Source organism: Protopterus annectens, chromosome 4.part0 (assembly GCF_019279795.1).
Source record: "Protopterus annectens isolate FY-2018-M chromosome 4.part0, PAN1.0, whole genome shotgun sequence".
In the NCBI taxonomy this organism is placed as follows: Eukaryota; Metazoa; Chordata; order Ceratodontiformes; family Protopteridae; genus Protopterus; species Protopterus annectens.
Window position 1 is genome coordinate 1103869989 of NC_056733.1, and position 27700 is coordinate 1103897688.

At 43.9% G+C, this 27700-nt stretch overlaps 1 protein-coding gene across 1 annotated transcript in view; it reads right to left on the bottom strand.

Moving 5' to 3' along the window:
- Nucleotides 1–27700, bottom strand: part of DIAPH1 (diaphanous related formin 1) — a 2838381-nt gene that overhangs the window by 2322188 nt on the left and 488493 nt on the right. Inside the window, exon 3 of the mRNA XM_044069079.1 lies at nt 3856–3957. Coding sequence (XP_043925014.1) covers nt 3856–3957 — 102 coding nt within the window. The remainder of the gene's footprint in view (nt 1–3855; nt 3958–27700) is intronic.

Here is a 27700-nt window from a genome sequence, read left to right on the forward strand (position 1 = left end):
CTCAACTCTGTCTGGTTCTTTCCACGCCTGCCTAGAGATCAATCCTACAGGCCAGGATTGTAAAGGCTCCAGAACCTTTAGCCTAGTATACACCTATGAGCTCATCAGCAGGCAGTTATTCAGGAGGTAGACGGGCCAGACCCAAAAGCCTCCAGGAATCAAGATTTCTCAGGGGAAGGGTTATCAGTAGAACCACCACCCCTCCTGCTTAAGAATTTCAAGGATGGCTGTGAATGAGACTTCTGCAGGTGGTGATCTTGGGGATCCTCCCCCTTCATCAAAATTAGTATCTTCAGTGACTGACTCCTGAGGGGAATCCAAGTGCCTCCATCTCTTACACTTCCTCTTTCCTATAGACCTCTTTGATGGGATGCTCCGGATAAGTATCGGAAGAGATACTAATACCCTGCTGGGTAACCTGGAGATTTTGGACAGACTGTCCCTGTAGAGTAGAATGTTGAGGATCAAGGCGTAGAAGCACACAGGATCCACAGCTAAGATCTGAGGGAGTAGGGACTGTCTGTCCTGCAGAAGCAGAGAACACTCTCTTCACCACCTTAAAGGCAGAACACTCCAGAGAGAAGAAAGCTGACAGAGCCAAGAAGCCATGCTTCTGCACCATTAACTTCCCTGCCCCAAAGGCAGACCCCACCCAAGGCTGTCAGAACCGAGCGATCCAATGCAGAAGCTCTAACAGGAAGAGATGGCTCTGACAATTCGGATCCAACATGAACACTTCGGCTCAGAGAGTCGTCCAGCTCCAAAACAATTGGAGCTGGTGCAGTGACAGCCTCGGAGTAGAAGATACTAAAATCTTCAAATCTGATCCAGATGGTCCCGGGATACCTGGATCCAAGGGCTCCGAAACAACAGGTCAGATCAGAGAAGGAGCCAAGGTTGGTGGAGTAGTACAAATGTGGACTTCCTGACTCAAAGGAGTAGGAGCCAAGAGAACTCCCATCTGTATCTACACCAAGAGAACTTTCCTCATCATTCTGTCCTCAGCAGCCTTAGTCAGACTTCTGGAAGAACAAGAAGTTAGCGATGGGGACCAAGAGTGCCATAAGGACTCAAAAAATGGGGAAGGTACTCTAGAGGGTAATAGGCCTATGGAAGTGGAATAGCTGGTCCTGGGCAAAGGCTTCAGAGCCAAAAAACTAGGATCAGAGGAAGCAGTTTTCAACTCGGATGCAGGCTGAAGTGCAGCATTCCTCAGATCTGGCTTTTTGTGTTTTTTTCCAAAGTGGTTCTGTGGTAGGATCCGACAAGGGCATTGAGGATATGGAAGGCCTTGAAGGCTTAGCCGAGGTCTCCCTAAGCTTAGGTTGGGGGGGAGGTTAAGCCTCAGAAATAGCCACTGAAATTAAGAAGGTTAACAGTTCTTTCAAGATTAATTTACTTTTTCTGTCTGCGATAGCTCTCGGGTTTGAAGGCCTTGCAGATGGAGCAATCTACCTCTAAAATGGTCTGGTCCCAAACAGTACAAACACAAAGTGTGCGCATTTGAGAAAGGCAACTTTTGCCCAAATTACTGGAACTTCTTAAAGCCTGATGGACCCTTTTCACACATTTTATCAGACATAAGAAAAAGAGCAGAAAGGAAGTTTTTTTTTTTTTTTTTTTTTTTTTTTTTTAAGTTTTCTAACAAGCTAAAACAGAAAAATTACCAGGAATGGTAGTGTGAATTACACAAGCATGTAAACAGGGAAAGGGGAAAAAAGGGCTTACCAACTATAGCAATAAAATCACACTGAAAAATGTGTAAAAGGTGTAAAAAAGTGTAAAAACAGAGGTATTAGAGATAGGAAATTATAAGATTTTTACATTAAATAAAGTAAGGAATTAACTTATCTTCCCACTCTTAGCTTAAAGCTTAAGAGCTGAAAGCGATCACATTCAAACATGAAAGCTGCAAACGAGATCTGAGGTATGTTAGCGGTTGGTGTATCATTATGGGTAAGGAAGAACTTTTTGGTGGCCAAGAGCTAAAATACTGTCTATGTCAGATCCGAGGGTCGGATCGATACCCAGCTGTTGAGGAATGAATGAAAACTGACTACATCAGCTTAAGTGTTGTGTGGCTCCCTAGACAAGAGGGAGAAATTCCTATTGCCATGTGTAGCCCCTCTGGATTACATACAAAACCAAACTATCTGAAACAATGTGATGCCACAAGGGGAGGTGAAGACTCAGAGACATAGAACAGTTGCCAAGTTGGGAGAGGACAAACAGCCTGTACAGGAGCAGAGTCATGCTTACTGCAAAGCCTGTAATTGATTTATGGAGGCTTTCTTTTTAGAGTCTCCTTTTATTGCTATTTAAAAACCCTGCTTTTCAGCTCATTGGTGCTTACTGGAAAAAGGGGAATTGCATTTGCTATGAAAAAGGAGTGTTGAAAAATCTGACACTCTCCTTGAATCGGTTTTCCTCTTTCATCGCACTTCTTAAGCACCTCAGCTGCAGAAGGGATAAAATAACCCTTTTAATCAAAGAAAAGTTTAAAATCTCCATTTTATCAACTTCAGGGAGATTTTGAGACCAAAGCCAACCGAATCTCTTCAAAACTGATTCAGAAGCAGCAGGTTTGGAAGACGACGAAGCAGCAACGTAAGCACACTTAAAATATGCTTGGTCACCTGAACAGTTCATTACCTTAGAAGAAGTGAAGTTAACCATTAACTTTTGCATGTTCTCAAAGGACTGTAATACAAGAGCTTGACAGTTTAAAATTCTAAAAGTTAATGCATAAGACGAATACATTTTAGTCACCAACTTATCCACTGTCTTTTCACCTTCATAGGATCATAGGTTCATAGATTAGTATTAGACTAACTGCCCTTGCGAGCCATTTTAAGTCTAGCCAATTATCCCTTGTGAGACTCAAACCCAGCACCTTGTGTTTGTAAGGCAAACACCTTAACCATTAGGCCACCCCCTCCCAACCCCTTAGAGAATGGGATTAGCCATGAGTAACCTGCTCAGCAGAAACAAATTTGATAGAGAAAACTGTTGGGTCTGCTTTCAGATTAGAAAATGGATACTGGTGTGTCTGAGATACTTTATAGAACTTGTCATATTTCTTAAGACCAGAAAGCTAAATATCAATTACGCTAGAAGCGGTGAGGAAAAAAAACAACATTCTCTAAAGCAAACAAGACTGCAGCAAATCATAAAATATGTTCTGTGCCACAGTAACCTCATTCTGATCCAAATAAAAAATCTTTCATCTTGGATAAAATGTTAGTATAAAAATTCTCTTCAGCGGGAAACTGATGACATACTTTCTTCAGTAACCTCACATTTTTTTATTTTCTTTTGGGTAAATCACTTCCATCTCTGAGCATAAAACATCAAATGGTCCTTATGATGAACAACTACACATTACTGATATTTTTGTAAAAAGCCAACCTAGCAAGGAACCAGAGTAATATGGAAAAAGACTTATGAGTGCGCTACCCCACACATGGCACTAAAGCACGTAGGCACCAATTAACAACAGACCTTAGCTGTTGTAGCAACCGCCAGATAACAGCAAAGTCTTGGCTAAAAGATCTATCAATAACCGACTTAACTGAATACAGACCCTCACACACTAATACTGTGCCCAATACAAGGTCAAAAGCTCTCAGGCCACATCTAATTACAAATATAACAGTCAAGACTCCAAACTCCCATGACAATACAACTCAATAGTTTTAAACATTTATTTTAACATTTCACTGACTTATTTCAAAATGTAACGTGCCAAACATACCCTGCAGTATTCTACTAACCTATTGAAGCCAAATCAACTTTGGAGGGGGGGATGAGCTCAGAGGGAGTACTGAAACCCCCTCAACATTAATTAATACTTACAGATTTTGACGTATACAGATACTGGGAAACCATTTCTCGCTTTATTGCAATGTCCTTCGCTCGCAATGGCTGCTGTTTCGCCTCATTAAGATTCATATCATCCTGCATAAAAATAAAGAATATTTTTAATTGCTACACTTTAACAAAATCCAAACCAAAATTTTTGGGAAAAGAAACAAAATTAATTGCAGTTATTACTCCTACAAACGTTTTTCAAATATCTTTATTTATAACTCCTACAAACTTGCATTAACCTAAAAGCTCTGGGAGAAGAGACAGGAAGAATTCTGCAGTGATAACAAAACGATCATCCTGTTTTAGCAGAACTCATACTAACTTTTCTGTTCTAGTACTTTTGACACAAGCTTTTTAAGGTTTAACAAACATTTTACCATCTCTTACGGTAAGGTGTTCTACAACCAAGTTACAGTCAAGACGAAAAATGCTCCAGTACATTTTTTGCTGTAATCTCTCTGAAAAAGAAGTTATGTTCTTACCATAACAATGCATGTCACGTTATGTTCTTACCATAGCAATGCATGTCACGTTATGTTCTTACCATAACAATGCATGTGTATTGTCCATCTCGACCTTTATTCTCACTGATGGGTGAGATCCCTCTCGGCCTTTCCAATAGCTTGAAGTCTCGTGGGCCTCCTTCCCTACCCACAATGCAGTTCCCAAACTACCTCAGATCTTGTTTGCCCACCCAGAAGGTAAAATAATGAATACATCAACTATGGTCCATTTCCTGGACAATGTCAGTATCTCTGAGGCTATGGAGATCCCAGAAACCAATGTCCACTTGGTCATCCAGGAGTTCTGGAAGGGGGCTTGGAGGGTGGGTTGCGAGACTACAGGTTGAGATGGCCAACACACATGGAATGTTATGGTAAGAACGTAACTTGTTTGTGTGTTGTCAGTTTCATCTTTACTCTCACTGATGGGACCTTGCCCCAAGCAACATAATTCCTGGGTGGCTCATGGAAGAATATTCCTCAGAACCATAGAACCAAAGGAAGCCATACTCCTGGAGGACAAATCCACTTTGTAATGAGTAATAAAAGTATGCAGCTTAGCCCATGTTGCTGCAGCACAGTGTGCTATAACATGAAAGGGAAAAGGTTTGCTTTTTGAGGAGTAGATATAAGACATACAAAGGGCGAGCCATCTAGACAATGTAACTTTTGAGACTGGTAACCATGGTCTCATCTCAGAGTAAGATGAAAAGAGCTGATCCGATTTCCTGAATTGTGAAGTCCTGTGCAAGCAGAAATACAATGGAATATGAACATCCAAAAGATGTAGAGAGTATTCGCCTTTGTTTTGGTAATTAGAAAATAAAACAGGTAACTCAATAGTTTGGTTTAGATTGCTTTCCGACACGATCTTGGGAAGAAAGGAAGGATTGGTACATAATGACATTCTATCCTTATGAAAAATTAAATATGGGTGCTTGTACAAAAGAGCCTGTAGTTCTGATACTCTTCTAGCTGAGGTGATAGCTACAAAGAAAAGTGTTTTCCAAGCTAAGAAGTTTAAATTGCATGTCACTGAAGGTTCAAAGGGAGAGCAAATTATATTTGTTAAAATAAAGTTAAGATTGTAGGGTGGAGTTGGGTTCTTATATGGAGGTCTGACCACTGCCATTTCCCTTTAAAAAGGCTCTGCAGATTCTGTGTGACACAACAGAACAACCATTTTCCCCTACATGATAATTTGAAATTGCAGCTAATTGGACTTTAATAGCAGATGCAGCCGCACTTTCATGAAATAGTTTTGCTAGGAATTCCAATACAGAATGAATGAGCACAGAAAGGGGATCTAACCAGGTTATAAGTCACCCAGATAACAAATCTATTCCATTTAGTCTTGTATATCTTCCGTGTGGAAGTTTTCTGTGAATACAGTAGGATATGCTTTACTGGAGATGACAGACGGGGAAAACCTAGCAATCAAGGGAACTGGAGCAGCCAAGCTGTCAACTTGAGGTTGTGAAGGCTGGGATGTGCTATTCTCGACGGATGCACCAATAATTTTGGAAATGGGTCCAGAATCCATGGTTTGTCCCGGAGATGAGGCTGTAGAAAGGGAAACCAGATTTGACAAGGCCAATAGGGTGCAATGAGGATTATCGTGGTCTCTAACAGACTTGCCTTCTGCAGTAGTTTGGGAATCAGAGGAATTGGAGAGAAAGCATATAGGAGCCCCGGAGGCCAATCGTGAACAACTGCATCCCTTGGTGACTCCCCTTCTAGAAGGATTAGATGTAGTTGCTGCATTTGGCATTGGTGAATGATGCAAAAAGATCGCAGCAAGGCTGGCCCCATTTCTGAAAAATTTCTTCTGCTACTACTTATTTGAGGGACCACTCGTGTGGCCATAATATGGCCCTGCTCAGCTTGTTCGCAATCATGTTGGACCTCCCTGGGATACGCACTGCAATAAGAAAGCGATTGGAAAATGTTGCCCATTGCCAAACCCTTAAGCTTATTGATAAAGGGGATAAGATCTGGTCCCCCTGCTTGTTTATGTACCAGACCACAGACATATTGTGTGATTGGATTGCTATGGTTCCTAGCGGGAGAGAGTCTTGAAGTGCCTGCAATGCTAATAGCACTGCTCTCATCTCCAAAATGTTTATATGCAAGTAAATTGCGTTCTTGCCAGGTTCCTTGGACAGTCTTTCCCAGAAAATGCCCCCCCCCCCCAATCTGGGAAGCATCTGTGGTCACCGTGGCTTGGGGTTGAGGGAAAGTAAAGAATGGCCCTGAGACACTGATGGACAATGAATCCATCACTTGAGATCCATTTTGCAAGACCTGGTTAAAAGAATTTTGAGAGACACTGGAAGGTCTAGAATTGACCATTGTGTGGAAAGCAACCATTGCAGAATCCTCATGTGTAGGTGTGCTAGTGGTATAAGTACAATAGACGCTGCCATCCTTCCCAAAGTCTGTAGTATTTGTTTCGCCGTGGCTCGTTTTTTTTTCTGGTTAGATGCCTGACATGTAGGCGAATGTCGAGTACTCTGTCTAGTGGAAGTCTTAGTACAGGGTTGTCTATATTTATTTCAGTACCTATAAAGGTTAGCTTTTGAGATGGCTCTGAGGAGGATTTATCGTAATCTATGGTAATTCCTAGTTTGGAGCAAAACTGAAGTGCATAAATCCCTCGCTTATAGCAGAAGAAGCTTGGTCGGGGTGGTTATGAGCCAAGTCATCCAAATATGGGAACACCTGGATTCCCTGGCGTCTGAAGTGTGCTTCCACTACTGCCATACATTTGAAGACACTGGGGGCTGTAGTGAGACCAAAGGGCAGAGCTCTAAACTGGAAATGACAGACTCCCAGCCAGAAGCACAGGTATCTTCTGGATCGTCTTTCCATCTTGATATGGTAGTACGCATCCTTAAGGTCTACAGAGCACATACAGTTGTCTTTTCCAAGAAAAGGAACTATAGACTACAGTGTTACCATCCGGAACTCAGTTTTCTTCACAGATTTGTTCAGTTCGCTGAGCTCCAATATTGGTCTCCAGTCACCTGTTTTTTTTGGAACTAAAAAGAATCTTGAGTAAGTTCCGAATCCTCCCTGGTCTACGGGGACTTCCTGGATGACTCTCTTCTTTAGCAACTTTTGAATTTCTAATGTTGCTTCTGCCTGTTGACTGGGTGATACATCTGGGATAGACCTGTTTGCAGGAACAAGGCAGGAAAATGGAATTATATAAACCCCTGGATATTATGTCTTGCACCCATTTGTCGTTGGTAATGATCTGCTAGGTTTCAAGGTGCAAAGACAACCAACTCCTGACTGCCTCCAGAGGTGAAGAGTCAGGTACTCGTTCAGGAGCACTGAAAGGGTCTACTAGAGAAAGATTTCATAGAGCCCTGATTCTGCACACCCCCCTCTGCCGGAATACAGCGTCTTCTGTTACTGTTCTCCCTCTGGAGGAAGTATCACCCTGTGTGCCCTGGTAAGACCACTGCGACTTCCTGAACCACATTTTCCCACTACCCCTCTGACCCTTTGGATATGGTCTAGTGGGTGTAGAAAAACATACTCCAATGGCAGATCGAGTCCTACCCTCTTGCTTACACTGAGTTAGTGTTTCTTTAATTTTTGGCAAGAAAAGAGATGAGCCATTGAAGGGAGCACCAACAAAGGAAGACTTAAAGGGCTCCACTAAATCGCAAAGGCACATCCAAAACTACCTCCTTATAGAGATGACTGATCTTGCTGCCCTACTCGCTCCATCTAATGCTTAAGAAATGAGCCTCATGGATGAGTTAACAACTGAATTGAAGGTAGCCAGCTGTGCTCATCTTATCCACTGCCGCATCAGGTACAGCTCCTTGGAGAGTCTGATAACTCTTTCAGCAGGTCTCTCTGTAATTTGGTGAAGTGCATAAGAAAATTTAGTGATCTCAATGTGAAAGCTGCTGAAGAAACGACGCACTTCCCGTAACTATCCATAGTCCTAGAATCTTTATTAGGAAGATGGATAGCAGAACTAGTTTTGGAAAGTTCCTTCTTTGCGGCTGCCGCCACAACCATGGCATCTACTGCTACACCTTTTGTGAGGAAAGCTTCTTCCTTGGCGGCTGCCATGTGCTTATTTGGCCTCCTAAGAGTGGGCTCTATGGAGTCTGGGGTCTCCCATACCTTTCGAAAAGTTCAATGTACAAGCTCGTTGAACGGCAGAATCACCCAGGACATTGAAGGGAGGATCCAAAGGCCTTCAGGTATACAGACTCCTCCGCAGAAGGGGATGAGGACTGTCAATCCCCTGTTTGTTTCAGGACTTCTAGAATGTCTCCAAAGGAGACATCCTCAGGAGGTAATCATGGGGACCCTTCTGCTTCATCAAGGTCAGTACACAAAGTGACAGACCACTACAGTGAGTCCAGAAGCTTCTTCTTGCATGTCCTCCAAGGAACTTCTTCAGTGGGATATTCTGGACAAGTTTCGGAAGGGGAGGGTCCCAAGCAGGACATCCTGAGGCCTTGTATCCTTGTGGTCCTGTAAACAAGGGTGAGGAGAAAAAGACACCTGTGCTGAAGAAGTTGGAAGTTCCGAGGGAAACTGAGAGACTGAGGGGCAGTCATTATACTCCTCAGAACATTGAAAGCAGACTACCCCTGCTCCAAGGAACTCCCCAAACCCGATAAGAGATGTTGGACCCGAGAGAGGTCTCGGAGCTGGCGAAAGAAGCTCAGAAGAAGAGGTAGAAGCCAAACCCACCTGAGCAGCGGCCTCAAGAGAAAGCATCAGATCCAAAGTGGCCCGAATCTGCTCCAAGGACCCAGACAGTGAATGTCGGCTCCCACAGGTTTCCTGCGGTGACTGGGCAGAAACACTCAGGGGGGAAATCCGATCTGAAGAACCAATAGGTGGTCTCAGATCCAATACAGACACTAGCTGGATATGAGAGTCTTCCAGCTCCGACGCCAAGAGTAGGTGCCGCAGGGGTAACATCAGACTCCTTTGGGTTCAGATCCAAAGGAAGTTTGGCCAAGGCATGTGCCTTGAGAAGCCTCTGCACCACTCTATCCACATCTTCATCCGACAGGCTCCTGGAAGACCTTGTGGACAGTGTTGGGGATCTAAACCTAGCAAGAAAGAATGATGGAAGCAGAGCTGAAATCGGATCCAAGGATGGAGATCGGCTCCAATAATGAAACTCAGAAGCCACTGGAGATTTTGGTGTAGATTCTATGAAGGACCTCTGATCTGAAGGTTTGGAGCAATCCAAGGAGGTCCCTGGCTCTGTAGTGGTTGTCGGCTCTATAGGAACTGTCGGATCAGGCAATTTTGGTTGTTTAGCTCTTGGCCCCAACAAGGATTTTCGGAGCAGAAGATGACAATTTCCCTAACCTCTCCGATTTATCAGATTTAGGAGAGGAGGGATAAGACACAATAACCTTAGAAGGGAAATTTTAATCAATCCCTTCAGTATAAACTTATTTTTACATTCTAACAACGTCCTTCAATTAAAGGCATGACGAATAGCACATGACTCTTGTAAATGAAGAGGCCCCAAGCAGTAAACACACAAAATGTGCAAATCACTGAGGGGCATCTTCTTGCTACATTTCTCACATTTTTTAAAGCCCAAAGGCTTACGATCTTTTTGCAACGTGATAGAAGGCAGCCTATTAAAGCACTAAATTATAAAGCAAACATATAATATATAAAAAAACTGCTTAAACTATTTAAACTATTCAAGCTAACAACAACAATAATAAGGCCAGAAAGATGAAAAAGTACAGTTTTGTACCCACCATAAATGTAGATGTTCAAGTGTTCACCCTGCTGCAGTCATCACACTTGGGTTATCCCTGTCTTCAGGCGGTCCCGCAGTCGGCCGGAATTCCAAAGTCTTGGTCCGGCGTCGGTTGCTGTCGCCTCATCCCTGACGTCAGTGCGCCAGGGGTATATATAATGCAACCGACGCCATTTTCTTCAGTTTTTCTTTCCCCAGATGTCAGAAAAAGGTGGTCAGAATTAGTACCAAATGGAGTGAACACTGCACAAACACAAAATCCCTTCAGCTATAAGCAAATACATCAGTAAGGTATAGAAGAGATTTTGCCAGTAGATCAGAGGGGATGGAGGGAGGGTAACCTGGACTGCAGCAGGGTGAACACTCGTACATCTACATTTATGGTAGGTACAAAACTGTACTATGTTCATCGTGTTACCCTGCTGCAGTCATCACACTTGGGTTGAATCCCAAAGCTAAGGTAGGGGGAGGTATCATAGAGCGTTAGTGGAGGCAATAAGGCCCTGCAGAACTGCAGTGGCGAAACCCGCCCTGGACTTAGAGTAAAGAGGTAAGTGATAGTGTTTGGTAAAGGTGTGTACCGAACACCAAGTTGCAGCTTCTAAAATTTCCTTGGTTGGAACCCCCCTGAGAAAGGCTGTAGAGGTAGCTGTTGCCCTGGTAGAGTGGGATCTAATGGTAGCAGGAACTGGTTTCCCATGATGGGTATAGCAGAAACGTATGCAATGACCTATCCATTTAGAAATGGTTTGCTTAGATATAGCCTTCCCTTGAGAAGCTGTAGCACAGGATACAAAGAGCTGGTCAGTTTTTCTGAAAGCCTTAGTTTTGTCCAAGTAGTAACGAAGCTGCCTGTGAATGTCCAAGGAATGCAGGAGTCTCTCACATTTGTTCTGTGGATTGGGGAAGAAGGTGGGTAAGTAGATGGTTTGATTTAAAGCTACACTGGAAACCACCTTAGGCATAAAGGAAGGATTAGTTCGTAGAGAAACTCTGTCTTGATGAAAAATGAGGAAAGGTTCCACTGCCATTAGTGCCTGTAGCTCTGAGACTCTCCTAGCTGAAGTTACTGCTAGGAGCAGGGCAGTCTTCCATGATAGGAACTGAAGATCTGCAGAGAAAGCTGGTTCAAAGGGAGGTAGCGTTAGTTTTTCCAGAACAAAGTTGAGGTCCCATGTTGGTGTAGGAGCTCTCTTGGGTGGTCTAATGTTTTTTCCCCCTCTGAGGAACTGCCTTAGAAGAGGATGTGAAAATAAAGGTGGATCCGTGTTGTAGTGAGCTGAAATAGCTGAAGCATGGATTTTAATTGAGGAAAAGGAAAGTTCTTTGTGCAACATCTCAGCTAAATACTGTAGAATGTGAGGCATGTGAGGCTGAATTGTGTCTTGGCCTTTAGCTTGGTTCCAGGCACAAAACCTTTTCCATTTGTCCGAATAAGCCTTCCTGGTGCTTGGCCTCCTGGCTTCCAGAATAACATCCAGAACTGCTTGTGAAAGAGGAGCTGGTTGGATGTTTAGTTGATTTGCCATGCAGCCAGATTTAAAGGTTTGAGCTGGCTGTGAAGAATCTGTTTGTTTTGTTGTGTGAGCAAATGGGGTATTTGAGGCAATATCCATGGTGGGCTGTGGGCCATATTTTTCAATAGCGGGTACCAGTGCTGGCGTGGCCAGTCTGGGGCTATGAGAATCAGTTGTGGTCCCTCCTTTTTGACCTTCAAAAGAACCTTTGTGAGGAGAGGTAATGGAGGGAAGGCATATGCTGTCAGGTTTTTCCAACTGAAAGAGAGAGTCCACTTTCCAAGCTTGATGGTGGAATGTCCTTGTACAAAATTTTGTCAGTTGGTAGCTTTGAGGACTGGCAAACAGGTCTATGTTTGGAAGGCCCCATTTTTGAGTTATCATTGCAAATATTTGTGGGTCTAGTTTCCACTCGTGGGGATCTTTGATGTTTCTGCTGAGGTCGTCTGCCAATGTGTTCTTCTGTCCTGGCAGGAATTGAGCTTGTAACTGGACTTGGTAGGCCAGAGCTGTGTTCCATAAGATCATTGATTGCCTGCATAGAGGGTAGGAATGTGTACCCCCTTGTTTGTTTATGTACCCCATTACTGTGGTGTTGTCTGTCTTTATTGCAAGTTGTCCTGGATGTAATAGATCCTTGAAGGCTGTCAGAGCTTTCTGTACAGCTAGCATCTCTTTTTGATTTATGTGCAGATTTCTTTGATCTGCAGTCCATAGGCCTTGAATGCATTGTCCTGCCATGTGTGCCCCCCAGCCGTAGTCTGAAGCATCTGTTGTGATAGTCTGCCTGGCTGGGGGTAAGGTGAAAGGCTGACCCTTGTTGAGGTGACATGCCTGTGACCACCATAGAAATTCCTGTTGTAGGCAGGGAATGAGAGATATCATTGTGTCCAAGCTGTGGCTGTGTTGAGACCATACGCTTTTTAGGTACCACTGTAATTTCCTCATATGCAGCTTTGCAAATGGTATTAGTAGTATGCAAGATGCCATGAAGCCCAAAGCCTGCAGAATTTTTCTTGCAGTTAAATTGGGTCTTTGTTGCCATTGTCTTGAAATATTGAGTCAGTTGTAGTTGCTTGTCTGGTGTAAGATAAGCCTTCTGGGCCGTTGTATTCAAGCTGGCACCCAGGAATGCCATTTTTTGTGAGGGCACTAGTTTTGACTTTTTTTCATTTACTGTGTACCCCAGGCAGTTTAGTAGATGCTTTACAAAGGCCAGATGATGTAAGATAATGTCTTTGCTTTCTGCTTGGATGAGGCAGTCGTCCAGGTATGGATATATTTGAATTCCTCTTTGTCTGCAGTATGCAATTACTGGTGCCAGGCATTTTGTGAAAACTCTGGGAGCAGTAGATAAGCCAAAGGGCAGTGCAGAGAACTGGTAATGGGTTGGACCTGCAATGAAACGGAGGTATCTTCTGCAACTTTGTCTGATAGGGACATGCAGGTATGCCTCCTTGAGGTCCAACGTTACTAGCCATGCTTCCTTGCCCAACATGGGAAGTAGCTGCTGTAGTGTTAGCATCTTGAAATTGGGTACTTGTAAATAAGTGTTTAGAATTGAAAGGTCCAGAATTGGTCTCCAGGCATTGTCCTTTCTGGACACTAGAAAGAGTCTTGAGTAAAATCCTTGGCCTTGCTCTCGAGTAGGTACCAGTTGAATGGCTCTCATGTCCATGAGAGCTGTAATTTGCTTTTGTGCCTCTGCCCATTGATTTTGTGGCAGGTTTGGCATTCCTCTTTTCATTGGCAAGCTGTGAAAATGGAATCTGTATCCTCGTGAAATTATGTCTAGGACCCATTTGTCCTTTGTGACAATGTGCCAGTTGTCTGAAAAAAGTGTGAGTTTTCCCCCCAAGGGGGCTGCCAAGAGAGTATTGCTTGGCCAGATGAGGTGCAAGTCATTGAGTTTGTCTTCTGGTGGATTGAGACCTGTCTTCTCCTCCCTTCTGTGTTGTAGTGCCCCATTGGAGAGGTTTATACTGGGCTTGTGGTTGTCCTCTGCCCCTTGGGCGTCTGTCAGTGGCTGGAAAGGACCAATTTTTGTTGGCCAGTTTCTGCTGAAGCGAGGGGGTTGTACTTGTAGGAAATCTTTGACTGTCTGCATTGATTTTGCCTTATCTTCCATTTTCTTTAAAACTTCTTCTGCTTTAACTCCAAAAATAACATCCTGCTGTAAGGGAGCATCTAGTAGTTTTGCTTTAACATGATCAGGCAGAGTTTGTTCCTTTAACCAAGCATGCCTACGTATAACAGACCCAGTGACAGCTGCTCTGCAGGAGGCCTCCAAAGAATCAAACCCACATTGTAAGGTATGTTTGCCCACCTGCTCAGTGGCGTGCAACAGATCCTGTACTTCTTTCAATTCAGATTGTTGAGGGAGAGTGGTTATTCTTTGCTTTAACTGAGAGATTAGAAATTGCTGATACTTAAGCATATGAAATTGACAATTCAGTGCCCTCACAGCTAGTGTGGCTGAGGTGTAAACCTTTTTCCCCCCACCTGTCTAGTGCTCTGGAATCCCTCTCAGAAGGTACTGGGTTTTTAGCCATAGAAGCCTTAGCCCCCTTGGGACCCTGGGAGATGGTCTCTGGGTCAGCTACTGGGCTTTTGTAAAGAAATTTGTGGGAATCAGGCACTCTGTAGTATCTGTCAGGCTTAGCCGGAGCAGGAGGTAGAGAGTCTGGGTTGAAACTGGATTCTAAACAGATATCATCCACAATGTCCAAAACTGGTGGGATGGCACGTGGTCTGTGTTGGGGGAGTAAAAGAAACTCTCTGAGCCTTTACTTTGAATCAGAGTAGTCTTGACCTTCCCAGTGAAAATGTTCCCTCATAGTGTGTAAAGTTTCCCCAAAGGAGTAGTCTTCAGGAGGAGAAGATGAGGGAATAGAGTCCTCAGCATCAGAATCTTCATAAGGAGAGAAGGAATAGTCTTGGTCCTCAGAGGAGTCTGAAGAAATGGACATTTGCTCAGAGAAAGCAAAAACTTCCTCTTGTCTAGGCCTTTTGTCAGGAGGGGGCTGTGAACCCCTGATTAAAGAAATCAAATCTTCAGCCATTTTGAGCATCTGTTTGAACAGGAGACTGAAGTGCGGTCGTTTTAGATTTAGGAGTAGTCTTCGACTTAGAAAACATTTTAATGGTGAGAGTCGGTCTGAAAACGCCTGCAGAAACCGATGGCGTTTCTGTAGCACCGACGTCTTTTGAAGCAAAGTCGTCGGAAGGGCCTGAAGTAAAAGATTGCATCGGCCTGGTACATTCCGTCAAAATTTCCGTAGCGGTCTCGGGTTCCAGATCTGCGGTAGTCAGGGGCTGCGTCGGAGCCTCACTGAGGACCGGAGACCGGATCAGCCGAGGCCTCGGAATATGGCTTAGGCCTGGGCTGCCTGTCCTTATCCCTGCGTTTTTTGTGCACGCCGGTAGTCAGTTGCTCCGAAGGCATGGTGTAGTTAAATTTCCTACCAAAGTAGTGTCGCACGAAATCAAAGCGTCTTTTAATAGTACGCTTATTGAACCTAGCACAAAACCGACAAGAAGTGACGTCATGGTCTGGGCCTAGGCAAGGTATGCAATAAGAATGAAAAGCCTTATGAGGTATTTGCTTCCCACAAGTAATACAATTGTTAACTTTTTCTGACATCGGTCTGAGGCAAGAAAAGTTTCCCCAACGGGGTACTTAGCTTTATAGAAGACTTTGGTCTGAAATTCGAATTCGAAAATCTCAGGAGTCGGCAGACTGGCACTTGCGAACTGCTTCTGCTTCGGGGACCGCGCAGCAAGAAAGACTGAAGAAAATGGCGTTGGTTGCATTATATATACTCCTGGCACACTGACGTCAGGGAAGAGACGACAGCAACCGACGCCGGACCAAGACTTTGGAATTCCGGCCGACTGCGGGACCGCCTGACGACAGGATAACCCAAGTGTGATGACTGCAGCAGGTTAACACAATGAACATCAGGAACCCCTCTAATATAAACGGACTTCAAGAGCAAGAAATGTGGGAGGAAGGGGTGGGGTGGGGGAGGGGAAGTCCTCTAACTTACACTGACTTCTGAAGTGGATGGAAAGTCCTCTAACTTAAATGGTCTTGAAGCTACTAAAAAGTCCTCGAGCAAACGGACTTTCAATAAGGGTTAGTTGACCGTTCTCTAAAACGAAGGGACCCAATAAAGAAAAACTCAAACAACTGTAACAGATCTGAACAGAAGGGAAAGGGAACAGCTTGTAGGTAAATGGGAGTGAAAAGTACAGTTGTGTACACTTACCATAAATGTATATGTTCAAGTGTATTCACTGTTGCAGTCATTACATTTGGGTAATCTGCTGACAGGTTGCCCTCAGTCGGCCTGAATAACAAAGTCTTGGGTCCTGTGTCGGTTGCTGTCTCCTCTTCCATGACGTTTTATTCAGTTTTTCTTGCCCCAGATGTCAGGTGCCCCCAAAATGGGGAACAAAAATATATTATATATATATATATATATATATCTGTGTGTATGTGTGTGTGTGTGTGTGCGTGTGTATATATATATATATATATATATATATATATATATATATATATTTATATAAAAACAGAAATATATGTAAATGCACTTTTAGCAACAAACTTTAACTTCACCTAAAAGCAAATACACCACAAAGGCTTTAGTATATAGTGAAGGAAAGAAAAGTTATAGAAAAGGGGGATGGCGGGTGGGTAACCCGGACTGCAACAGTGAATAAACTCGAACATCTACATTTATAGTAAGTGTACAGAACTGTACTATGTTCTTCATGTTTCACTGTTGCAGTCATTACATTTGGGTGGAATCCCAAAGCTATAGATGGGAGGATGGAACTAAATAGCGATAGGAGCGGCTATAAGGCCCTGCAGAACTGCAGTGGCAAAGCCTGCCCTGGATTTGGAGAAGAGAGGCAAATGATAATGCTTTGTAAAAGTATGAACAGAGCTCCAAGTAGCAGCCTCTAGAATGTCTTTGGCTGGAACCCCTCTGAGAAAAGCTGCTGAGGTAGAGGCATCCCTGGTGGAATGTGACCTGATCCCCTTGGGCACAGGTTTACCATGGTGCAAGTAGCAGAAACGAATGCAGTGGCTTATCCACTTAGAAATGGTCTGCTTTGATATAGCCTTCCCCTCTGACCCTGCAGCAAATGCTACCAGTAATTACTCAGACTTCCTTAGAGATTTGGTCCTGTTTTATTAGAATCTTAGTTGTCTGTGTACATCCAATGAATGCAGAATCCGCTCCCCCTTGTTCTGCAGATTTGGGTAAAATGTTGACAGGTGAATTGTCTGGTTAAGAGCCACACTGGATACCACCTTAGGCATAAAAGAAGGATTGGTCCTGAGGGACACCCTGTCTGGGTAAAATGTAATAAAAGGCTCCACAGCCATGAGAGCCTGTAGTTCTGAAACCCTTCTTGCTGAAGTGACTGCCAAGAGAAAAGCTGTTTTCCAAGATAGAAATTTTATATCTGCAGTAGCTGCTGGTTTGAAAGGAGGCAGGGTGAGTTTTTCCAGCACAAAATTGAGGTCCCATGCAGGAGTTGGTGATCTTCTGGGAGGCCTTACATTTCTGGCCCCTCTAAGATACTGTTTAAGCAGAGGATGAGAAAAGAGGGGAGGCTCTGTGTTGTAATGAGCCAAGATGGCAGAGACATGTATTTTTATTGAAGAAAAAGATAGGCACTTGTCAAGCACCTCAGTCAAATATTGTAAAATCTGAGGAATACTGGGCTTTGCTGTGTCCGTTCCTTGTGCTTGGTTCCAAACACAGAATCTCTTCCATTTATCAGCATAAGATTTTCTAGTACTAGGCCTTTTGGCTTCCAAAATGACATCCATCACAGATTTACTGAGAGGTACTGTAATTATTAAACTATCAGCCATGCTGCAAGGTTCGGAGTTTGGAGCGGAGTGTGCAGAATTTGATTGTTCTGCTGAGACAGTAGATGAGGTATTTGAGGCAAGTACCAAGGAGGAAGTTGAGACATATTCCTTAGAATTGGGTACCAGTGCTGGCGAGGCCAGTCAGGAGCAACTAGCATCACTTTTGTTTTTTCCTGTCTTTTAGTAAGATCTTGGAGAGAAGAGGCAGAAAGGCATAGACCGATAGGTTTTTCCAACTGAAGGATGGGGCATCCACTTTCCATGCTTTTCTGTGATAAGTTCTTGTGCAGAATTTGTCCAGCTGATAATTTTGGGGAGAGGCACATATATCTATGTCTAGGCTCCCCCATTTCTGTGTTAACATGCTGAAGATTTGTGGATCCAGTTTCCATCTGTGCGGGTCCATAAGATTTCTGCTTAGGTCATCTGCCAGAGTATTTTGTTTTCCTGGCAGGAATTGAGCTTGAAGATGTATTTGTGTAAGTCAAAGCTGTGTTCAACAATGCCACGGTTAGTCTGCAAAGGGGGTAGGAATGTGTACACACCCCTGCTTGTTTATGTACCACATAACCGTGGTGTTGTCCATCTTTATCAGCAGTTGTCCTGGATGAAGTAAGTCCTTGAAGGTTGTCAGAGCATTCTGAACAGCTAGCATCTCTTCCTGACTGATATGCAGATACATTTGTTTTGACCTCCATTTGCCCTGAATGCATCTCCCCGCCACATGGGCCCCCCAAGCATAGTCTGATGCGTCTGTAGTTAGGGTTTGGGTGGCAGGGGGTAGAGTGAAGGACAGTCCCTTATTCTGGTGACATGTCCCTGCCCACCAAAGTAACTCCTGTTGTAGGTAGGGAATGAGAGGAATCATTGTTTCCAGACTGTGACAATGCTGACTCCATAAACTTTCATATGCAGTCTCGCATATGGAATTAGTAGAATGCAGGATGCCATAAAACCCAAAGCCTGCAGAATTTGTCTTGCAGCATCTGGGGAATATAATTTGAGAGAGTACCATTTGAGATTTCTTTTCGTTTATTGTGTATCCCAGGCATGTTAGAAGTCTTTTTACAAATGCCAGATGCTGAAGAGTGTCCTTGTCCTCTGCTTGACTGAGACAGCTGTCCAGATAAGGATAAATTTGTATGATTCTTTGTCTGCAGAATGCAATTACTGGTGCCAGGCACTTTGTAAAGACCCTAAGTGCAGTAGATAAGCCAAAGAGCAGTGCAGAGAATTGGTAATGCAGAAAACCTGCCTTGAAGCGGAGGTATCTTCTGCATGATTCTCTTACTGGGATATGCAGGCATGCCTCTTAAGTCTAGAGTCACTAACCAAACGTTTCTGCCCAGCATAGGCAGTAGCTGTTGTAAAGTCAGCATTTTGAATTTTGGAATGTCCAGGAACATGTTCAGAATCGATAAGTCCAGTACTGGATGCCAGGCATAGTCTTTTCTGGGTACTAGGAAAAGTCTTGAATAAAAACCTTGTCCTTTTTCCTTTTCTGGTACTGGCTGGATAGCCCCCCATATCCATGAGGGACATAACTTGTTTCTGAGCCTCTGCCCACTGATATTATGGTAGATCTGGCCAACCGTTTGGAATTGGTAAAGTATGGAAACGAAATCTGTACCCCTGGGATACTATGTTTAATACCCACTTGTCCTGGGTAATTAACTGCCAATTTTGAGCACGAAGTGTTAGTTTTCCCCCCAAGGGGGCTGCCAAAAGATAAGTGCTTGGTGAAGGTAGAGGGAAGTCATTGAGACTGCTTATTGTAGGGTTGTGCTTTGTTTCCTCCAGATTTGGAGGTGGAGGCACCCCATTGCTTTGACCTGTAAGAACCCTGTGATTGGTATCTGGAGCCTTTTGAGCGCCTGGATTTGCCTTGAGTGGCTCTGTTGGACACAGGAAAGGACCAATTTTTAGTAGGCCAGTGCCAGCTGAACCTGGGTGGCTGCACTTGCAAGAAATCTTTTAGTTTGCATAGATTTAGCTTTGTCTTCCATTTTCTTTAAAACCTCTTTTGCCTTATTACCAAAGTATCACACTGCATCCATCAATTTAGCTTTAACATGATCAGGCAGATTTTGCTCCTTGAGCCAGGCATGCCTTCTAATCACAGATCCAGTAACTGCAGCCCTGCAAGAGGCCTCCAAGCAATCAAAACCACACTGCAAAGTATGCTTTCCAACCTGTTCTGCTGAATGCAATAAATCCTGTAACTCTATTTTCCACACAATTAGAAATCAACATCATTTTCTGTTTCAGTAAGCCCATAACATGATGTTGATATTTATGCATATGAAACTGGCAGTTTAAGGCCCTAATTGCCAAGATTCCAGACGTATAAACCTTCTTTCCCCCATCTATCCACCGCCCTGGAATCTTTATCAGAGGGGGTAGGATTTTTGGCTGTAGAGGCCTTTACACCCCTGGGACCCTGTGAAATAGTCTCAGGATCAGCAGCAGGATTTTTGAATAGAAATTTGTGGGAGTCAGGAACCCTGTAATATCTGTCTGGCTTACTAGGAGCCAGAGGTAGGGAATCAGGAGCCATGCTTGATTCCGAAAACACATCAATAATATCTAATACAGGAGGTATTGCCAAAGGCCTATGCTGAGGAAGAAGTAGGAAATCCTAAGCCTCTTTTTTGATTCAGAGCAGTCCTGACTCTCCCAGTGAAAATGTTCCCTTAAAGTATGCAAAGTTTCTCCAAAAGAGTAATCCTCAGGAGGAGATGCAGATGGGATGGATTCTTCTGCATTAGAATCCTCATAGGGTGGAATAGAAAATTCCTGTTCAGAAGAGGAATCAGAAGAAATGGAAATCTGATCTGAAGATTCATAATCAGTGCCTTGCCTAGGCCTCTTAGCAGGGGGGGTTGAGAACCCCTGATCAAGGTAATTAAGTCTTCAGCCATTCTGATCATCTGTTTTTTAGGCATAGGGGCCTGAGCACATGGCTCATGCGTCGGTTTTTTAGACATAGAAGTTTTTGATCTTGTTTTTGAGGCTGGCGTCGGTTTAATATAAAAATGTTGAGGCCTGAAAACATCCTCAAAAGCTGGTGCCTGCTCAGCAACTCTGGACCCATCCAAGGGAGAGACATCCACAGGTTCAATACTCTGAAATTCTCGCGGCATAGCAGACTGTGAATGGTTTTCGGTAGAGGCCTGCGACTCAAAAGTAGCGGGTATCAGGGGCTGCAAAAGCACCTCACTGAGTACCAGCGAACCGGCGACTGGCTTAGGAGAAGCTTTGTCGTCAGTTTTGGATCTCAACGGTCTGTCTCTGTCTTTTTCTTTGTGCTTTTTGTGAACTCCGGTAGGGGGATTGCTAACCGATGACATTTCAGGATAATTAAATCTTGATCCAAAATATTTAAAAGCAAAAATATACCGACGCTTAATAGTGCGTTGGTTAAATCTAGCACAAAACTGACAGCAAGGCACGTTATGACCTGGGCCTACGCAAGGAATACAGTACAAATGAAAATCCTTATGAGGTATTTGCTTCCCACAAGTAATGCAATTATTAACTTTTACTGACACTGGTAAGGAGCAAGAAAAAGTTTCCCCAACGGGGTACTTAGCTTTAGTTTGAAGACTTCGGTTCTGAAACTCGAATGCGAAAATTTCAAGAGTCGGCCGACCGGCACTTGCGAACTTCTTCTGCTTCGGGCATCGCGCGGCAAGAAAGACTGAATAAAATGGCATCAGCAACATGTTTTATACCCCTGACGATCTGACGTCATGGAAGAGGAGACAGCAACCGACGCAGGACCCAAGACTTTGTTATTCAGGCCAACTGAGGGCAACCTGCCAGCAGATTACCCAAATGTAATGACTGCAACAGTGAAACACGAAGAACATCAGCACTACTACGGCCAGAAAAGGGAACTACTAAATGGAAAAACTAGCAAAAGATTAGCACCAACTTTTACTACAGAAATATCACAACGGTTGAGAAGCCAATCGCAGCATGCCGTCATTTGTCTGAGGTAGGTCAGCTCAGACTCAGGTTTCAGTGGGGGGAGGGGAGGAGGTGGAGAACAGGTAAGCTCAGGATAGGATAGGTAGGAGGGCTGAGGTGGGCTGAGCTGTCCAGGGGAAGGATTGAAAAGGCTGGTAAAGCAAATCAGTCTTTTTGATCTCTAATTTGGCAGCTTGTCCCACCCTACCCACCCCCTCGTAAAAGCAGGGGTGCACTTGCCAGTTAGTTTAGGGGCAGGTAAGATACTTAAGGAACCTGGTGACCTAACAAAGGTGATCGCACCAGGGGTCATGAAGGAATTTCTTTTTTCCCACAGTTTTTTTTTTCAGGTTTTCGCCTTCTCCTCTGAGTAAGATAGACAGGTTAGGCTAGATTGTCGCATTCATGTAAGCAGAAGACAGGAAAGGTAAGGGAGGCCAAAGTAAGTGGGGGGAGGGGGGGTCACAGGACTCTTCAGCTGGACCTTCCACAGTCCAGACAGCCCCAAGGGATTTTTGCCAGGGGACTTTCCACCTGGCAATGGCTCCTTGGCAGACTGTAAGGCGGCCCCACAGGAATTGTGATGAATTGTGAAATGAAAAAGTTGTGATGTGAGTATATTGAATCAGATGGACCAGATATTGATGCACTTGTCTGTTGTCCTGTAGGTTGAAGGGAATGCTATGAAAGAACAAAAATGGCCTCCCTGACATTCCCGCCTTGCGCACATCTCATAATAATTAGCTTCTATTTAAGAAAGGTCATTGGCAGTAAATGTATGGCTGCGGCCATTTAATCCATCTGAGGTCTCTGTTTTTATTGAATATGCAGCTTGTAGTAACCCTGACTTGTAAAGCATGCAACCACAATATATTTATTGTCAACGGTGTCAGGGAATGATAATGTCCTGAGCTGTTTTTGGATATGGCTCAAAGGTCGATATGGATCATTAAATGAATTATGAGCATTATGTTAAATGTTTTATGTAAAACATCTAAAAGATCATTCTGTTGGCATCAATGGCAAGGTAAGGTATTGGTTCACTAAGCTTTATTAAAAGCAGGTAAAGCTGTACCAATCTCAGACAAATACAGTTTAAAAAAAAAAAAAAAAAAACTAACAGACAGCCCTGAGCTTGCTTGAAGAAAGTACAGTTGTGAACACTTACCATAAATGTAGACGTTCGAGTGTATTCATTGCTGTAGTCATCACACTTGGGTTATCTGTCTGCAGGTAGCCCTCAGTCGGCCCGAATACCAGAGACTTAGTATTTCTGCGTTGGATACGGTTGCTTCAGGTCTGACATCAGGTTGTCAGGGGTATAAAAACAGGCAGCCGAAACCATTACATCAGTTTTTCCTGCCCCAAATGTCAGGAGCCCCCCCAAATAGGGAGCCAAGTTATGGTGGGGAACACACCACCAGTAAAAAGTAAATACCAATACCCCTGAGGGCGAGAAATAGCCACAGAGAGGAGAGAGAGAAACTAGGGGGCTGGAGGGAGGGAAAAAGGACTGCAACAGTGAATACACTCGAACATGTACATTTATGGTAAGTGTACACAAAGTACAATTGTGTACACTTACCATAAATGTAGATGTTAGAGTATTCATTCGCAGTCATTACATTTGGGTTATCTGCTTGCAGTAGCCCTCAGTCGGCCTGATTAACAAAGTCTTGGGTCCTGCGTCGGTTGCTGTCCCTCCTTCCATGACGTCAGGCCGTCAGGGGTATAAAACATGCAGTCGACGCCATTACATCGGTTTTTCTTGCCCTAGATGTCAGGTGCTCCCCTAATGGAAAGCAATTAAATCTACAAATACAAGGATATACCTCCAACAGAAAATCAAATACACCAAAAAGCTTTTAGAGCATAGTAAGTGAGAGCAGAGGTGTAGCCAAAAGAAGAAAGGGGGGCTGGAGGGAGGGCAACCAGGACTGCAACAGTGAATACACTCGAACATCTACATTTATGGCAAGTGTACACAACTGTACTATGTTCTTTGTGTTTCACTGTTGCAGTCATTACATTTGGGTAGATTCCCAAAGCTAAGGTTGGGAGGAGGAATTTAAATAGAATTAGGACCAGCTATAACGCCCTGCAAGACTGCAGTGGCAAAACCAGCCCTGGATTTAGAGAAAATTGGCAAATGATAATGCTTGGTGAAAGTATGTACAGAACTCCAGGTAGCAGCTTCTAGGATGTCCCCAGTAGGGATGCCCCTGAGAAAGGCTATAGAGGTAGATGCAGCCCTGGTTGAATGAGGTCTGATGTCCTGTGGGATAGGTTTTCCATGGTGCTTACAGCAGAAATGAATGCAGTGGCCTATCCATTTCAAAACTGTTTGAAATAGCTTTCCCCTCTGTCCCTGCAGCACATGCCACTAGCAGTTGTTCAGATTTCCTTTGAGGTTTAGTCCTGTCCAAGTAGAATCTAAGCTGTCTGTGCACATCTAAAGAGTAGAGTATCTGTTCCCCTTTGTTCTGTGGGTTTGGAAAGAAGGTAGGCAAATGAATGGACTGATTAAGAGCCACACTGGATACCACCTTGGGCAAGAAGGAGGGACTGGGTCTGAGGGACACCCTGTCCGCATGAAAGATGATGAAAGGTTCCACTGCCGTAAGGGCCTGTGATTCAGATACCCTTCTTGCAGAACTGATTGCCAAAAGGAAAGCTGTTTTCCACGAAAGAAATTTTAAATCTGCAGTAGCAGCTGGCTCGAAAGGAGGAAGAGTGAGTTTCTCCAAGACAAAGTTAAGATCCCAGGCTGAAGTTGGAGCTCTCCTGGGTGGCCTTAAATTTTTGGCCCCTCTGGGGAACTGCTTGAACAGTGGGTGAAAGAACAGGGGAGGCTCTGTGCTATAATGAACTGAAATGGCTGAGGCATGAATTTTGATGGAGGAAAATGACAAACCCTTATGAAGCATCACAGTCAAGTATTGTAGAATCTGAGGTAAATTTGGCACTGCTGCGTTCATTCCTTGAGATTGGTTCCAGGCACAGAATCTTTTCCATTTTGCAGCATAAGATTTTCTAGTACTAGGCCTCTTTGCCTCTAAAATGATATCCATCACTGATTTACTGAGGGATAGTAAAGGAGAGATTAGGTAATTAGCCAGGCTGCTAGGTTCAGGGTTTGCAGCTGAGGGTGCAGAATCTGGTTCTCCTGCTGAGACAACAGGGAAGAAGTCTGAGGCAGGTGCCATGGAGCCAAGCGTGACACACTGTGCATGAGTGGATACCAGTGTTAGCGAGGCCAGTCTGGTGCAATTAAAATCGTCCTTGGCTTGTCCTGTTTGATCATTAGTAGTACCTTGGAGAGCAGAGGCAGAGGAGGAAAAGCATAAACTGATAGGTTTTTCCAGCCGAAGGATAGAGATCCACTTTCCAAGCTAGCTTGTGGGGAATCCTTGTGCAAAATTTGTCCAATTGATCGTTCTGGGAGGAGGCAAACAGATCTATATCTAGGCTCCCCCATTTGCTTGTCAACGTGTTGAAAATCCCTGGTTCCAGTTTCCACTCGTGTGGGTCCATGGGGTTTCTGCTTAGTCCGTCTGCCAGTGTAATTAGTTTTCCTGTCAGGATTGAGCTTGTAGATTCAATTGGTAGCTCAAGGCTGTGTTCCACAATGCCATGGCTAGTCTGCAGAGGGGGTAAGAATGTGTACCCCCCTGCTTGTTTATGTACCACATGACAGTGGTGTTGTCCGTCTTTACCATTAGCTGTCCTGGAAGAATGTGGTCCTTGAAGGCTGTCAGAGCATTCTGTACAGCTAACATGTCCTTTTGATTTATGTGCAGGTGCATTTGACTTGGGTTCAATTTGCCCTGAATGCACTTCCCTGCCAGGTGAGCCCCCCCATGCATAGCCTGATGCGTCTGTTAAGATTTGTGCAGCAGGGGGTAATGTGAATAGTAGTCCCCTATTTTGCCACCAAAGGAACTCTAGGCGTAGGCAAGGTATGACAGGAATCCTTGCTTCTAGATCCTGTGAATATTGGCAACATAGGCTTTTGAGATACCATTGTAGTTTCCTCATACGCAGCCTTGCATATGGAATTAGAAGAATGCAGGAGGCCATGAACCCCAAGGCTTGCAGTATTTGCCTTGCAGATAGCTTGGTTTTTGTAGCCAATTGTTTTAAGTAAGTTGTCAAATTAATCCGTTTCTCTGGCATGAGGAAAGCCATCTGGGAAGCTTTATTCAAGCTTGCTCCCAGGAATATAATTTGTTGACAGGGTACCAGGTGGGATTTCTTTTCGTTTATGGTGAACCCCAGACAAGTCAGTACCCTTTGAATAAAGGCCAGATGATTCAAAAGAATGTCCTTGCTTTCTGCCTGAATTAGACAATCATCCAGGTATGGGTATATTTGAATATTTCTTTGCCTGCAAAATGCAATGACTAGAGCTAGGCACTGTGTGAATACCCTGGGCGCAGTAGATAAGCCAAAGGGCAGTGCAGAGAACTGATAGTGCATGTAGCCTGCTTTGAAGCATAAGTATCTTCTGCAAGGCTCCCTGATAGGGATGTGCAGGTATGCTTCTTTTAAGTCTAGTGTTGCCAACTACGCATCCTTGCCGAGTATAGGAAGCAGATGGTGAAAAGTCAGCATTTTGAATTTTAGAATCATAAGAAAGATGTTTATAATAGAAAGGTCCAGAATAGGACACCATGTATTACCTTTTCTGGGTACCAGGAAAAGTCTCAAATAGAAACCTTGTCCCTTTTCCTCTTCTGGTACCAACTAAATAGCCCCCATGAAATGAAATCTGTATCCTTGGGACACTATATTTAAAACCCATGTATCCTGGGTAATGAGTTCCCAGTTTTTGGCCTGCAGACCAATCTTTCCGCCTAAAGGAGCATTCAGTTGGGAAGTGCTTGGAAGTTTTAAAAGCAAGTCATTGAGACGGTTTTCCATAGGGGGGGAGTCTTACTGCTCCCAGGTTTGGGTGCGGAAACCTCCCAATGCCAAGTCTTGTGTGTCCCTTGGGACTGAAACCTGGAGTTTCTGCTGTCTGGGTTTGGCTTGAAAAGACCTGGAAGGGGCTGGAAAGGACCAATATTTAGAGGGACAGTGCCTACTTAATCTAGGAGGCTGAACTTGTAAGAAATCTTTAACAGTTTGCATAGATTTAGCTTTATCTTCCATCTTTTTAAGAACTTCCTCAGCATTGTTGCCAAACAGGCGGTCCTGATTTAAGGGAGCATCCAACAATTTAGCTTTAACATTATCAGGCAAAGATTGCTCCTTAAGCCAAGCATGCCTTCTGAGCACAGACCCAGTAACAGCTGCCCTGCAAGAGGCCTCTAATGAATCAAATCCACATTGCAAAGTATGTTTTCCAACTTGTTCAGCAGAATGCATTAAATCCTGCAATTCTTTATTTTCAGCACAGTCAGGAATTAACATCATTTTCTGTTTAAGCAATCCAATAACATGTTGCTGATATTTTAACATATGAAACTGACAGTTTAAAGCCCTAATGGCCAAGGTTGCAGAAGTGTAAACTTTCTTACCCCATCTAGCCAGCGCCCTGGAGTCTCTATCAGAGGGGGTAGGATTTTTAGCAGTAGAAGCCTTAATGACCTTGGGTCCCTGTGAAATAGTCTCTGGATCCGTAATAGGATTTTTAAAAAGGAACTTGTGAGAATAGTACAGTTGTGTACACTTACCATAAATGTAGATGTTCGAGTGTATTCACTGTTGCAGTCATTACATTTGGGTAATCCTGCTGGCAGGTTGCCCTCAGTCGGCCTGAATTCCAAAGTCTTGGGTCCTGCGTCAGTTGCTGTCACCCCTTCCCTGACGTCAGGTCATCAGGGGTATAAAAGATGCAGCAGACGCCATTTTCTTCAGTTTTTCTTGCCCTAGATGTAAGGTGCCCGCAAAAGGGTAGGCTAGGTATATATATAAAACATACATGTACAAAAATAAACTTTACTTTCATCTACAAGCAAATACACCACATAGGTTGTATAGATCAGAGAAGTAAAGATAAGTTCCAGCAGAAATATAGGGGATGACGGCTGGGTAACCTGGACTGCAACAGTGAATACACTCGAACATCTACATTTATGGTAAGTGTACACAACTGTACTATGTTCTTTGTGCTTCACTGTTGCAGTCATTACATTTGAGTAGAGTCCCAAAGCTATGGTTGGGGGGC